General features: G+C 42.3%; 1 protein-coding gene across 1 annotated transcript in view; it reads right to left on the bottom strand.

Moving 5' to 3' along the window:
• The window catches only part of Psmd1 (proteasome 26S subunit, non-ATPase 1), a 75251-nt gene extending 60563 nt beyond the window's left edge, over positions 1-14688 (bottom strand). The window contains exons 1-7 of the mRNA NM_031978.2: positions 14532-14688; positions 8780-8823; positions 7513-7586; positions 7202-7371; positions 5100-5305; positions 3273-3416; positions 1595-1821 (exon numbers count right to left, since the gene is read on the bottom strand). Coding sequence (NP_114184.2) covers positions 1595-1821; positions 3273-3416; positions 5100-5305; positions 7202-7371; positions 7513-7586; positions 8780-8823; positions 14532-14547 — 881 coding nt within the window. The 5' untranslated portion in view covers positions 14548-14688. The remainder of the gene's footprint in view (positions 1-1594; positions 1822-3272; positions 3417-5099; positions 5306-7201; positions 7372-7512; positions 7587-8779; positions 8824-14531) is intronic.
• Between the last annotated feature and the right edge of the window lie 1069 nt (positions 14689-15757).

The following is a 15757-nucleotide window of genomic DNA, read 5'->3' as shown; positions in this document are numbered from 1 at the left end:
AATAAAAGTGCCATGTTCATAGATTATGGGCTGAATATTGCCAGGGGTACAGGTTCAGTATTGTGAGATTTCAGAGAAGAGATTCAACACAATCTCCGTCAAAATCCCCCACAGGCTCACGGAAGGGCAGCAGATAAAACAGCCACAATAAAAAGGAAGACTCACACTGTGGGTCTGGGGCTTTGAGATGTATCTCAGTGGCTGAGTGTCTGTACAGAATTTACCAGGACCCCAGCCTTGGGATAAAAACACCTCCTGTTAGCTGACTTTAAGACACCATAAGTCTTAGTAATAACAAAGAAGCACTCAAATAAGGAACACAAACAGAACAACAGGAAAGCAGGGGGGAGAACAGATTTTCCAAGCTCCCACAGAACAGTCCATTAAAGTCTAAGCATTCAATGGCTCCTTCCCCCTAAACTTCCAAATACTTCATAGTCTTCCCAACACAATATGGCCAGGTACTTCACAGCAACACTGTACTACTCTGGTACCAATCTTCAGGGAATTTGCTTCTTATTGCTATGATGACTACCACCACCACCACCACCACCACCACCACCACCACCACCACCACCACCACCACCACCAAAGTATATGGGGTTGCGGGAGGAATTTGGCTTAAACGTCCCCTCTCAGTCCATCATGAGGGAGTCAGAAAAGGAACTCATGGCAGGAAGCTGGAGGCAGATAATGCAGAGACTGTGGAGGACCACTGCTCACTGCCTGGTCCTATGGTTTGCTTAGTTTGCTCTTTGACACAACCACTTGCCCAGGGTGGCAATGCCCACAGTAGGCTGGGCCTCTCCCACACCTGTCCTTAATCAAGTAATTGCCCCAGAGACCTGCCTACAGGCAATCTGATGGAGGAAATTTCTCAGACAAGATCTCCTCTTCTCTGTGTCAAACTGGCACACTATGTAAGTAGCGCTTATACTGTTTTGTCTAGGGACTGACCCTCCCTAGTCAATCTAATCGATCAATGCAGAGCCTGTGGATATCGCTACAGAGCCCTGAAGGATACTTTCTAGACCTAGAATTTTGTTTGAAATTTATGAGGAATGCATTAACAGTTGAGAGGAAAGAAAGATCTTAATAGGTTTCAAATCAATGACTCTTACTGCTAAACAGACAATTCGGGAAAACAAAAATGCTTGAACAGTCAAGACACAAACATATTACATAGCTAGTCTAAATATATACAGACAGACACGCAGGGAAACTGCATATTGTATGAGTTTAAGACATTATTTATTTGGCTTTACTACAAGTGCAAATCCCAGAACATTTCTCTAAATAGTCCAAATGAATCTAAGGCAAATATCTTGGACCACCTATCTCACATATTTTATAATTGATGAGTAGCCACATGCTATTTAATGTGCTTCCCTTACCACCCAATCCTTTCTATTTCTTTCTAGAAGAATCCACTTTGCCTGACCTTACTTTGTGTGTCACAGTATAAGATAAGACCTGACAATCTGTAGAAGCTAACTTATTTATTCTTAAAATCTACTCTCTGTGAATATCCTGCTGAGTCCCCAGATGAACACAGACGTGCAGTTAGCTCTGGTGCAGAAGTAGATACTCGTACCTGTCTTTCTCTGGTCCTGGCACAGTACCCGTATTGGTAGATCCAGGCACAGAAGCAATAGGGGTCCCAACAGTTCGAAGATTCTGGATCACAGATGACAAAAACTGCTGGCTGGCACTTTCGTACAAATCAAAGCAAATCTGATAGGCCATCAGCAGGTTGTCTTCCTTTACCAGCTTTTCTAAGATATCACTCACGGCCTGGGGGTCATCTAAGAAGATTAAGCACTGAAATGGAGATGAAGAACAAGCAGACAGTAAGGAACTGAAAACTTCATATGCAAGGTTCTCAGAGCACAACCAACAGTCCCCACGAAAACTGGATCTAGCCTAGCGTTTCATTCCTAAAGGTCACATTCGCAGTCCTAAGACTGTGTGTGCCTGGTGACTAGCAGTATTCAATATCAGCTGTTGAGTCAATTTTTACTCTTTTATTGAGACAGGATCTCATTGTGGATGCCTGACTAGCTAACTGGCCTGGACCTTGCTACATATGTAGACCAGGCTGGCCTCAAACTTAAATAGTTATCTTCCTGGCTCAGCTCCCAAGTGCTGAGACTAAACATGGACACCAGTGCACTCAGCAATCATCACGTCTTTTAACCACATCCATAATTTATTTGGTTTTTTTTTATTTATTTATTCTATATACGTACACTGTAGCTGTCTTCAGATACATCAGAAGAGAGCATCAGATCTCATTACAGATGGTTGTGAGCCACCATGTGGTTGCTGGGATTTGAACTCAGGACCTCTGGAAGAGCAGTCAGTGCTCTTAACCACTGAGCTATCTCTCCAGCCCGTTTATTTGGTTTTTTAAGACACAGCTTCTCTTTATAGCTCTGGTTGTCCTGGAACTCTAGACCAGGCTGGCCTGAACTGTGAGATCTACCTGACTTTAAAAAAAAAAATTATATAAAAGAAAAATATATAAATATATATATATATGTGTGTGTGTGTGTATATATATATATATATATATATCCCTTTATATACATTGAAATGAATATGAAAAATGCTATGCTCTCAAACAGTTTACAAAAGCATATATAGTATATTAATTGCGTAAAAGTAAATCATGCATATCTCCAGTCAGACACTGAGAAAAGTGTATAGGTCAAAATGTGCAATAAAGGGCTGGAGAGATGGCTCAGCGGTTAAGAGCACCCGACTACTCTTCCAGAGGTCCTGAGTTCAATTCCCAGCAACCACATGGTGGCTCATAACCATCTGTAATGAGATCCGATGCCCTCTTCTGGTGTATCTGAAGACAGCTACAGTGTACTCATATATAATAAATGAATAAAAAAAAAGTGCAATAAATTGGGAAAAACATCTACCATTATTTTTAGGGGAAGGACTACAGAGGGGGAAAGTAAAATTCAGGCTTTCTTTCATACATCTTCTGTGCTACTTGAAAATTTTAAATGGTACCAAAATTAAGAGATAAAATATACTCAATGTTTAGTTGTGTTTTAAGTAATGAGCCCACAGATTATATCAAACTGAATTGAGAATATACAAAATAATTTTTAAGTGTTGTGAGATTCCATTTATCAGTAAAAGGAATATACTCCGTGTAAAGATCAACCGAGTTTCCCCGTGTGAGGCCACCATGGCAACTCAGCACAGGGAGCTGTAACACGTGCTGTAACAAGCACTGCTGACAGAGCAAATACCTGACAAACATTGATGAAATCAGGTTTTTCCAAGTTCATGTAGATTTTAACCAGGACTCGCAATACTTTATTCCGAAACTGCTTATTCTGCATTAAAGACATGCAGAGCTTGAGGCTGTAAGCTAGCATTCCTGGGACATCATTCTGAAAGACACAATTTAAAGACACATCATTATCTAAAGCATTATGTATACTTAGAAACCAAATTGATTTAAACCCCCATCCCCCCAACTCCTTTTCTAGACAGGGTTTCTCTGTGTAGTTCGGGTTGCCCTGAACCCAGAGACCTGCCTGCCTCTGCCTCTCAAGTGCTGGGATGGGATTAAAGGCGTGTGTACCATCACTTGGCTATGATTTATACTTAAAAGAATAAACCCATTTAGAGGTTTTGTGAGGCAAGGCAGCAGGCAGGAGAGCGTTCTGCCACTGAGGCTCCTTTCCAGCCTTCTGTGTTCTTGGAGGTCTCAGATGTAGTCAATCCTCACAATTCCAAGTACATGGATTAAAGCCAACACACAAAAGGAGTGAAAGATAATTTAATACTACTTAGTGGCAGTCACTAAGTGAACACAGTTCCTGAAACTGCCATCCTGTTATAAAATGTCAAACGCTGTACTCTGCAATCACCTCCTCTCTGACCTTGCGGCTGCAGCCCCTTTGACTTGCTGCCCACATTCACTCAAAGGTCAGGAAGCAAAACGTGGCAGAGCCAGCTCCAGCTCTGTGATTCGAGCCTTTGATACTGGTTTTGTTAAATGGACATGGTGTCCAATAATTTCTAAATGCTTATGTTTATCCCCACAGGTGAGTGGGGCTATCAACCCTGGTCAAGAAACTTCTTATAGACTTAAAACCAGCCAAAGTGCTGAGAATAAATGACTGTTGTGTGTTCAGCTCTAAAACAGACATTTATACCAACCATTTGGGGAACACTGAGGAATAGAGCGCATGTAGAATATTAGAGCTGAAGGGATGGGAGAATGGGAGGACTGCAAAATGCTGTCTCCTGGACATGATACGACCACTGTATTCATGAATTCATAGCAGCTTTGGTCATCTGCACAAGATCTGCACAGGCTCAAACCAGTCACCATCCCAACATAGCTGAGGGAAAAGGCTCAACAGACTCTAGCTCTGGCTGAGGGGCTATTGGCAACTGATGGATGCCGAGGAAGGGAAGTCATTTTTCTCTGGAGGTATGGCCACAGTGGACTGCCATGCTCAGTGGGAGGACCCCAGACCCATGCATGTTCAGGAAGCACTAATTTGACTCCATAAGTTATAAAAGAAAGGGCAGACTGGAGGATGACTCAGTAGGTCTTTACACTCATCACCACGGCTGACCAAAGTTCTTCCTTAGCACCCACATGGAGGAAGGAAAGAAGCAACTGCAATTGCTTTCTGATTCCTATGCATGCACTGTGACACATCGGTGCTCCCCTATACACAAATAAATAAAGTGCTATGAAAGAAAAAACAGGTCTCGAGATGGGAAAGGGACACGCTGGGGACGTCTAGGAGGCAGGAGTGGAAATAATCTCGACACATGCACACGTGTATAAGAGTGCCAGAGAATCAATTAAAAGTATTCTAAAAAATCTGAGCCATGGTGGCAGAAGTCTTAAATCCCAGAAGGCAGAGCAAGTGGATCTCTGAAGCCAGCCTGGTCTACACTGGGAGTTCCAGGACAGCTAGGGCCATGCAGAGAAACCCTGTCTCAAAAACCCAAAATCCAAAAGCAAACAAAACAAAAACAAGAGTTTGCATTTGACCACTTTGTTCATTTCCCCACCAATCCCAACCTCTAAAATGACATTGTCTACTTACAGATTCCAGTATAGTCTTCTCAAAGACATCTAGTCTCCTGGTCTCCAGAGCAATGCCAATCGCTTGCTTATACTTGTGATCATCGAGACATCGCTGGAACATCTTATTCACGATGCCTTCCAATCTCTGGTCAATTGGCTTCTTTTCTCCTTCAGGCAAATCTGCATTTTCCACACACTGTTTGGTATAATGATCAATGCATTTTGCTATGGAGAAAATAAAATTACTATTTTATAAATTGGTCTAAACTACCAGAAAAGGACAATGTCTTCATTTATGATCTTGAACACTAGAAATAAGTATAAAATAGTTAAATACACTTTAAAATGCTAGAACTTATTCCAAACGTTATTAATTATTTTGATCAAAATTATATTAACCAATTTGATTAATTCAAGATTTGGCTACAAATATTTGCTGTCACTTTTTTAAAAGTACATACTTTAAAATATTATACAGGATATTTTAAAAGGCCTGTAACAACAACTACCATAAAGAATATACTTCCCATCTGAAACTAGGTACCCTGAGATTTAACTGTTAGTAAATCATTTTTGTGGAATAATGGAACCCCAGGTTCAAAATGCAACTTCAGAGGATGCAAATACTTTTCAAGCATCAGCAGCAAATCAGGTTAAAAAGAAACAAAAACCCAAAAACTTCTTAGCATGATATAGAATCTATATCCCCCTGGACTGCCGGAAAATTCATGCAGGAGCATACATGTTCAACTGGACTTCTGCACTTCATAATGAACAGTGAGGATGGAGAAGACAGAGAAACACTGAAGGATACCAATGACGCACTGGATGAGAAACACATGTACAAGCTAGTTATAATTTTTAGAATCATGTCTTAAGCATTCTAGATAAAACCAAAAAAGCCATTTCCTCAAGTATCCCTACAAGGTGACAACACACACTAGTAATCCCCTCTCTTCACTGGTGTGCCAGTACAAAGAGAAGCAAGGTCAAAATTAGTTAGCTGCAAACCTTGGGAAACAGAGTAACTACCACAAAGAATTGTGGGGGATAGCAACGGACTTTTATAAACTGAGTTCACCACCTTTAGGGATCATCTAGGTAGAACCATTAAAGTTTAGGTCATTTGATAAGAATAAAGTAGCAATCATACAACAGCCATCTAACACTGTGCTCATAGACAATGTTGATCAGACTAAAAATCTCTGAAGAAGAAGTTTTCTCCTTTTAAAGGTCTAGGCAAATAATGTCGCTACCCCCTTAATATCTGCACTTCTAAGACAGCCAGGGATATACAGAGAAACCCTGTCTCAAATAACCATTTCATTACAAGTACATAATCTCAAGTTTTTGTTACAGTGACAGACTACCACACCAATATTTCTAAAATTAACAAATGAGCCAGACATGGTGGCATATACTATAATCTCAGTACTTGAGAGGTGGAGGCAGGAGGATCAAAAGTTTGAGGATAGTCTGGGCTACAGAGCAATATAATGTTCTAGGCTGTACCCGGCTTCATAAACAGCAAAACCCATCTCGATAAACAGAAACTAACAATAAGGGTTTTAGAGCCAATCCAGGTTTTAACCTCTTACTGTTCTATTTAATAGTCATGTATCTTTTCATCTTAAAACCTCCTTTTCTCATTTGTGCAACAAGGCTGGCTCCTCACGGGTGAGCTGTGGAACAAATCAAGACTATGAAGAATGACTAGCATGATATAAGGAATAAACACTTCCCATGTCAGCAGCAACTACATAAAACAGTTGTGGCAGATGCCTACAGTAATCTCAGCATGCAGGAGCCACAGGCAAGAGAATTCTGGATCCAGGACCAGCCTGCTATACAGTGAAAACAAAGGCAGACAAGACAACTGTAAAAATTAGCATCTGACATCATCATTTCACCAAACTGCCTATTGGACTGGAGGTGGCCATCACTGCGGAGAGAAGATGCACTCAGCCAGAAGCTGGTGAGAAAACGGAGCCTGTTTAAGACTATTAGATGATGACTAGGTAAACTAAGATCTGGCAACGTGATACTAAAGTGAATAAAAAGGCTATATCCACTAGAGTAGGAAAGGCAAGACATAAACCTTGTCAGACGGAAGATAATTACCTATAATAGTCTCCACATATTCAGAGTTATCATTGACATTGAAGAGGTCACCTGCTCCAAGAGCATAATTCAGAGACTCCTCGAAAGCCCCCAGGTGATAAAATACTTTCGATGCCACCAAGGCTGCAAACTGCCGACTGCGGAAACCTTCATCTTCATATAAAACTTCTCTGGAAAAAATAAAGAATGGAGGGCCTTGTTTAAGCTATGGTCTTCCGTAAAATCTCACAATTTAAATACTCAAGCCACAAATTAGCAGTAGATTTCTAAGTGAGTTATCCAAATTGATTGAAATAAAAGTATTCTCTTACATTTTGTCTACAGACTCAGAAATTTCTGCCCAGAAGTCATTCACAACTGCATTCAATTTGTGTAGTGCAAATTCCTGTAAAATAAAACAAAACTGGACTTAAAAAGACTTCACACCAGGTTTCCTTTTAGTGCCCATCAATCGGCCAGGTGTGGGGTGCACACCTATAACTGCTGAGGCAGAGGCAGGCCAAACTCCAAGTTCAAGGCCAGCCTGGTCCAATAGAGTTCTAGACCAGCCAAAGCTATGCCAAAGAACCCTGTCTCAAAAAACAAAATAAAAAAAGTCTCCACAAGCTTATGGCCAAATTCTTAGTAATACTTATTTAAAAATTTCATGGCAAATACATAAATTAGGAACTAATGTATATTTTCTTAGATTTATCCATTTCTTTTTTGTTTTCAAATACAAAATAGCAAACTGTGCATGTAACATTGTTCCTTAGAGTGAACATTTCTTCTTTGAATCTGTAAGACTCCATCCAGGCTGCTGGTTTACACACACCAGCACAGGTATCTAGACTCACTTGCATAACATTCTAGCTGATTTTAGCTTGAAGAACAATTGGGTTTTTTTTGTTTTTGTTTTTTTAAATTTATTTATTATATATAAGTACACTGTAGCTGTCTTCACACACACCAGAATAGGGCAACGGATCTCATTACAGATGGTTGTGAACCACCATGTGGTTGCTGGGAATTGAACTCAGGACCTCAGGAAGAGCAGACAGTGCTCTTAACCACCGAGCCATCTCTCCAGCCCCCAAACAATTGTTTTATTACAGTTATTTGTGTGTGTGTGTGTGTGTGTGTGTGTGTGTGTGTGTGTGTGTGTCCATGTGCCACAGTGTGCTTGTGGAGGTCAAAGGATAATTTGTCGGGGTCAGTTCTCTTCTGCCACATGGGTTCTGGGGATCAAACTCGGGTTGTCAAGCTAGGCAGCAACAGTCTTTTCATGCTGAGAGACCTTGCCTGTCCAGTAGCCCACATTTTTGTCAAGTAGAAGTAAGTGTGTAACACAGAAGAAGCAATGTTCTGTGCTCACTGCCGACAAGGAACCTGGAGGGTTACTTACTCCTGTGCCGTTTTATGATCTTTTACCCTTCATTAATTTCTAGTACAAAATACTGTCCTCTCTAGCTAGATTTCAATGACTGGCTGCAGACTATAGGATGGCTACTGTAAATGATGGGAAATATAAAGATATCACAAAGCCAAAGTTGTTTCACAGAATTCACTGTAAGTCAAGTGACTTTCTTCAGTTCATACCTTGAGCTGTGGCTCTTCTTCATCCAGAAGAGAAATAATTCCAGCTATAAGACAAAAGACATACCACAGTTAAGAGACATACGCATGCAGACAGATACTAACTCTTGGTCAAACCTCACAATGGGGCTGATGAAATGGCTCAGTTGGTAAAGTGCACGAGGCACTGGCATGGGGACCAGAGGTGGATCCCAGCACCCATTTACAAAGAAGGGCTCGATCCTAGTGCTTCAAAGGGAGAGGCAGAAACAAGCAGATGCCCTGTCTCAAAAAACACGGACAGAGATAGAAGATGTCTGCTATCAACCCATCCTGAGTCGAACCCCAACACCCACTTAAAAGCTAGGCATAGTCCTACATACAGACATACAAGCCGATACCCAGAGATTACTGGCTGGTTAGCCTAGTCCACTGGTGAGCTCTGGCCTCCATGAGACTCTGTCTCAAAATGACAAAGTACAGAGTGATGGAGGAAGACATCTGACATTAGTAACCTTTGTCTTCTACATCCAATGGCACATATGTATGCACACATGTACATGCATGCAATTGCATATATACATAAAATAGAAGATAAGGAAGAAAGTATTTTTTAGTGATAACTTCATTAGGAAAACAATTTTTTTTAAAACTGTAAACATTAGTGGGGTTAGGGAAATGGCCAAGCAGGTAAGAGTGTTTGCTTAGCAAGCGTGAAGACACGAGTTCAAATCTCCACATGGTCACATGGACCAGTTACCCCAGCTCTGGTGGAGTTAGTTGGTCAGAGATAGGATCACTGGGGCTTACTGGCCTGAAGCCTAGATCCAGGTTCAGTGAGAAGCCCTGTCTCAGAGGAACAAGGGAGAGAGACAGAAGCAGAGAAACAGGAAAAGAGACAGCACAAGGGAACTGGATACTCAACCTCTATGCCCTCCTCTAGCCTCTGTACATGTGCAGGAGCACACACACACCTGTGCATATGCCACATACACATTCTCGTATTCTCTCTTACACCATCCCCCAACAACAACTTTTGACTGTGGGGGATTAAATGTATGTCACAGCATATAAGGAGGTCAGAGGACAACTGATGGAAGTTGGTTTGCTCTTTAACTACATTACATGGTCCTGCGTGTCAAAGTCAAGTCATTTGGCTTGGGACAAGTGCCATCTCACTGGCCCATAAATAAAACTATTTTAAAAACAACTGTAAAAGTATATATTGGAGCTTTTAGACTTATCTGTATTAATATTTAAAATCTCACCAACCTCCTATGTATTATCTTTTGGCTAGCCCAACTGTTTTAAAAGTATAGTTTTTGGTCCAGTAGCATTACAATTACTTGGACAAGTGTAAATTCTTGGTCTTGCCCCCGAACTTCTTTATCAGAAAATATGGGGTCAAGACCCAGGAATACAGTTTCCAGTGGTTCTTGTGCTCACTACAGTCTGATAACTACTCACTTATGTAGGACCAAGCCAGGAAATTTTTTATACAACTTTAGAATAAAATTTATTCACACAAAATAAACCAACAACTGTTGACTGTGGTGGTCCATGATGTAATCTTAGCATTGTGGAGACAAAGGCAAGAGAAATCTCATGTTTGAGGCTGACCCTGACTCAAAAATTAAAGTAATTTAACTTAGAAAAACAGTAACATTTCAATTATTTCCATTTGCCCATGCTAAAGTACCCTCTGACTATCACAAATAACAGACTGTAAATATTCATTTTTACATTTATCTATTTATTGTGTGTGAGCACACATCACAGTACATACAACTTTTATAACTTGTGTGAATCAGTTCTCTCCTGCCACTTGGGTTCCAGACACTGAATTCAGGCCATCAAGCTTTAAGGCAAGCTTACCCACTCAGTCATGGTGCTGGCTCACAAGTAACAAATGTCACTAAACGAGAAGCAGTCTCAGCAAGCACAGGGCCACCAACTCACCTCAGCCTAGAGAGTCAGCAGTAACCAGAGTAAAAGAAAGCTGTCTTCTCCCAAAGAACACCGAGATTACTAGGAAAATTATAATGGGAAATTCTGTCCTTGTGCCAAGAATAAAACCAAATTTTCTCAAATATGTTTTCCGTATTGGTTAGAAAATCATTCTGGAACACTGAAGGTGGTCAATTAAAATGTGTGCCTGCCATTTTAGTTCAAAGGTGTAACCACCTACTTCCACCTGCTAAATACAGTTTTGGCAAACAGCTTCAGCAGTTTTGGGGAAGCCACAAAGGAAAAGGTACAAGGTTTAGCAGTAAAATGAAGGTACCTCACTGTTCTAACCTTGATATGGTGGGTTGTCATGACACCTCCAGAACAAAGAGGAGGAAAGATGCACTTAAAAAGAAATAATTTCGGGGGCCGGGGATTTAGCTCAGTGGTAGAGCGCTTACCTAGGAAGCGCAAGGCCCTGGGTTCGGTCCCCAGCTCCGAAAAAAAAAAAAAAAAAAAAAAAAGAACCAAAAAGAAATAATTTCAACCACTAAATGCTTTAATTGACTATTGGAACACTTAGTAACTAGTTGTAACTTAACATGGGAATGATCTTAAGTAACACAGAACTTAATCCTAAAGACACTGGTTACCTATCACAGGCAATGTTGCATCGGAATGGCTTTCTTACCAGAGGAGATGGATCTTTGGACTCACAAGTGGTTTCAATTGTGACTGGTTTCTTACATGGTTTCCTGGCATAGCAATCGGTCTTCAATGATGAGCACAGTTAAATCAAATATGCTATATATGCCTACACTAATATTTTCCATTTAAAGACAAAATAGAATCCAACTTTGGATAGGTGAAGACCTAAATCCTTTTTTTAAATTTTCTTTTATATGTGAATGTTCTGCCAGCATGTATGTATGTGTACTGTGTGTGCTTAGTGCTCACAGAAGTCAGAAGTGGGCATCTGATCGGCAGGAACTAGAGTTCCAGATAACTATGAGCCACCATGTGGGTGCTGGGAATCAAACCCAGGTCCTCTGCAAGAGCAACAAGTCCTCTTAACCATTGAGCCATTTCTGCTGCTCCTGACCTAAGTGCTTTTTAAAAACTTGTATGAAGCTGGAGAGATGCTCAGTGGTTAAGAGCACTGGTTGCTCTTACAGAGGCCCTGAGTTCAATTTCTAGCATCCACATAGTGGCTCACCACCACCTGTAACTTCAGTTCTGGGGGATCCAATGTCCTCTTTTGACCTTTACAGATACCAGGCACACAGGTGGTACATATACATACACAAAGGTAAGACACTCACACATATAAAATAAAAGCCTGAATAAAAACAATAGCTTATGTCATAATAGAAATTAAGTAGATGATGTCTTAAATTGTTGACTTGATTAATAGCGATATTTTCATATTATTTATCAATATACAAATATGTCCTGGAAATATTACTTAAAAGTTGAAAATGGTCAATTCAGGAGGTCAGAAGAGGATAGAGGGTAGACAACTATTTTTTAAAGCTATTTTTTAAAGAAGTCTGTGATACTTCCTCTATTCACTTTGTTCAATCTAATCTAATTCAAACTCATGCTTCCTTCTAGTAAATTAGTACTAACATCTTTGTCTCGTTCCCTCTTACAGTCAAATTCTTTAAAACAAAACAAAACAAATAGTATACACTGCCTCTTAGTCACCATTGCTTTTAGCGACCACATGTGCCCAGTGAGTAAATGAATGAATACTAGACTCATAAATCTGGCCTCTCTAGTGTTGGGGATAGAGCCTAAGCCCAGGTCTTAAACCAGCTCGAGCTAATGGGAAACAAAGTGTCAAAAAGGTTGGAGCAGAAGCTAATTGTGCTTAAATAAACATAAACAATAGCTATAAATGTATACTATGTTATCTTCCAAGTGTTTCAGGGTAAGACTTCAAAACCCTTAGTCCTGACACCACAAAGAAGGTAAAATGTCCATATATTCCTACCAAGTCCTCTTTGAGTCTGCTCTAAAAACTCAGGGGACTGATTTCTTCAATCAGGGTACACTTTTTGACATCTGCCACACATGGCAGCATCCTTAGAATTATGGAAACAGGTTTCCTGCCCAAAATTCTACTCTGGAGTTCAGTGTATCGGCCTCAGACAAGCTAACATGGTCATTACAGAACTGTGATGGTGAGATGGCTGCCAGTGCAGTCAGAGGGCTTCTATAGAGGGGCAAGGTTGAGATGAACACTGAAGATCTAGAGACCTTCTGAAGAAAAGGCCAGAGTGGGAACAGAATGCACAAGAGCTCTTAAGCAGGAGAGAGACTGTCACAAAAAGTCTAGTGCCACTATGGTGTAACAAGAATGAGAAACTATACAACAGTTTCCAAAGCAAATCTGGAACTAGGAGAATGAGCTTAGAAAAAAGTCTTGAGGCTGGTCTAATAGCCCAGGCAAGAGACAAAGGTGGCATGGACCACATTCCAAATGAGGTAGCTATTTCTGGGTCCACTCTAACAGTACTCTATTAAGCACTGACACAACTATGATCAGCAATGCCAACAAGACCAAGAGTAATGGCGGGACCTAAGCCTAGACTTACGAGTGTCAAAAAAATCTAGTATTTACCCCCAGAGCTTATTGGGAAACAAAGGAAATATTTCCTTTGATGGGAACTAAAGTTCATTATAATCATCTGTATTTATCAGGACAAAAGTCTGACTTCAAGTACAAACACTTCTTCATGTGTCTGAAAACAGCCATCACAGGGTGTAGTGGTGCAGAGTATAAATAAGTCCCAGTATTTGGGAAGCAGAGGCAGGAGATCTCTGTGAGTTTGAGGTCAGCCTGGTCTACATAGTGAGTTCGGGGACAGCGCTACAAAGTGATTGCCTGTCTGAAACAGACAAAACGATAAAAGAGAAGAGAAGAGGGGGGAAGAGAATAAAGGTCTAACATCTCTACCCATTTCCTTAACCAATCCTCATAAAGATGGTCTTAAGGTCCCCACCATACAGATTACTGTCTACTGAGAACCTGTTTGTTCACAATCAAATACTTGTAGCGCAAGTACAGAATAAGGACAACCAAGCAGCCAAGGCTGAAAAAGCACCAAGACCGGGAACAGCTATATGCAAATCAAGTGTATAGTGGTGGGCTTGAAAGTTTCCATTTAGCAGTTCATCCCAACACCTTCCCATTTCAATAGCCACTACAAGTACCTAAAACTATACAAGTGGGTGAACCCGGCTTTGCAGTCCCGAGAATCTCAAACACACACGGTAAGTTGGCTTTCCACTCAATACTTCCTTCACTGAACGAGGTTCTTAAGTGAATAAGGTGGCCCCAGAAACCCAGCCACCTCAAACCTACTTTCGGACTTCTAGGAGAAGGTATCTCAAGCCCGAGCCAGAAGCACAGAAGTGTAGCAGTTAGGCTGCCCGGCCAGGAGCTGCTATAAGATGTTACGATGGCACCGGGGCGCATCCCAAGCTGATACACCTACGGGGAAGGATCGGGGGTCATTCGACCAAGAAGCGGACAGAGAGAATAAAGGTCCAGCGACCGCCTAGGAGCCCGGTCCGGTCCTGGCACGGGGGTGTGGCTGGCCAGGGACGCTCAGGTGGCTACCTGGTCCTATTCCTACGAACCCAAGGGGCCTGCAGTAGCCTGGTCAGTCTCCCAGCCCTTGATCCCCGAGGTGGGCCTCGGGCAGAGGGGCCGCGCAGGCCGGCGCTCGACCCGGAGGTGCCCAGTCACCCGCCCTGACTCAGCTAAACGCCGGCGCGGAGGTGGCTCCTCACTGGGGCGCCTGCTCCCGGCCGCACTCACCGGCTGAAGTGATCATGGCTGCGCCCTGCACTCGCCGATCCGCTCGTCCACAGTTCTGGCCAAGCCCTGGATCTGTCAGCTCAGGGCCCGCTTGCTCTACCGCACCTCCAGGTTCCCGGGTGCGCTGCTCAGTCAGTCCCCTCACAGGCCGCCGGCTCGCTTCTAGCCGAGGACCTCGCCCGCCCTAGGGCTGCCCTCATCTCCGCCTGAGGCTTGACGCAAATTCACCTCCACGCCTGTGTCTTTTAGGCAGCTCCGGCCTCTCGATACCATGCAATAGGGTAAAATAATGCCGTTGTTTTTTATAATTCTCGCGAGGTCATAGATCTGGTCGGCTAGGAACGAACATTCATTTGCACTTGCCATCAGGCTTCAAAATAGACACCCTTGCAAAGAGAGGTCCTCTCATCATCCGCCATTGCTAAGAGAAAGGGTGCTAGGGAAGGTCTAAGCAGTGCTCGCAGCGCCACCTAATGGTATGGCGGTCTCACTGCAGTAATGCCCGTCAACCCAAGACTATTGGGAATATAGGTACGTGTTTTCTTAGAAAAGCAACTGAGGCAGAAGGATCTTGAATTCGAGGCCAGCCTAGGTTATAAAAGATATGCTATTTAAGTGGGGGAAAGGTAGTGGTGGAATACTGCTGGAGAGACGACTTGGTCACTTAAGTGGGTTGAGTCTGGATTCTCAGTGGCCGGTGTAAACCCAGGGCTGGAGGAGGTGAAAACGGGTCGATTATCTGGGGCTTGCTGTTGGTCCAGCCAGTTAGTGAGCTCCAGGTCTAGTAAGAGACTCTGGTTCAAAAAATAAAGTGGCTGAGTGTAATGGTTCACGCCTTTAATCACAGCACCCAGGAAGCAGAGGCAAAGGCAGAGGCAGGCAGATCTCTGTGGATTTAAGGCCACCCTGGCCTACAAGTAGATTCCAGGACAGCCAGAGCCACAAAGTGAGACCTTTGAGGGGGTGGGTCCTAGGGAGGGGTGGAAGAGCAACTGAGGAAGACACCCAATGTTAACCTCCAGCCTACTTGCACATATGTGTGTATGTGTGTGTGTGTATAATGTGTGTGTGTTTATATATGTGTGCAAGTTTGACACAAACTTGCCTCCATGACTGTGTCTTTTGTACAGCTACAACCTCCAGAGGACCTCTCCTTACCCCAAATATGAACACACACGCAAAAATAGACTTTACGGGTGTCAAACATGGAGGTGCACCCCTTTGGA

This window comes from Rattus norvegicus, chromosome 9 (genome assembly GCF_021556685.1).
Source record: "Rattus norvegicus strain SHRSP/BbbUtx chromosome 9, alternate assembly SHRSP_T2T, whole genome shotgun sequence".
NCBI lineage: Eukaryota > Metazoa > Chordata > Mammalia > Rodentia > Muridae > Rattus > Rattus norvegicus.
This window is presented reverse-complemented; position numbering and strand designations above follow the sequence as displayed.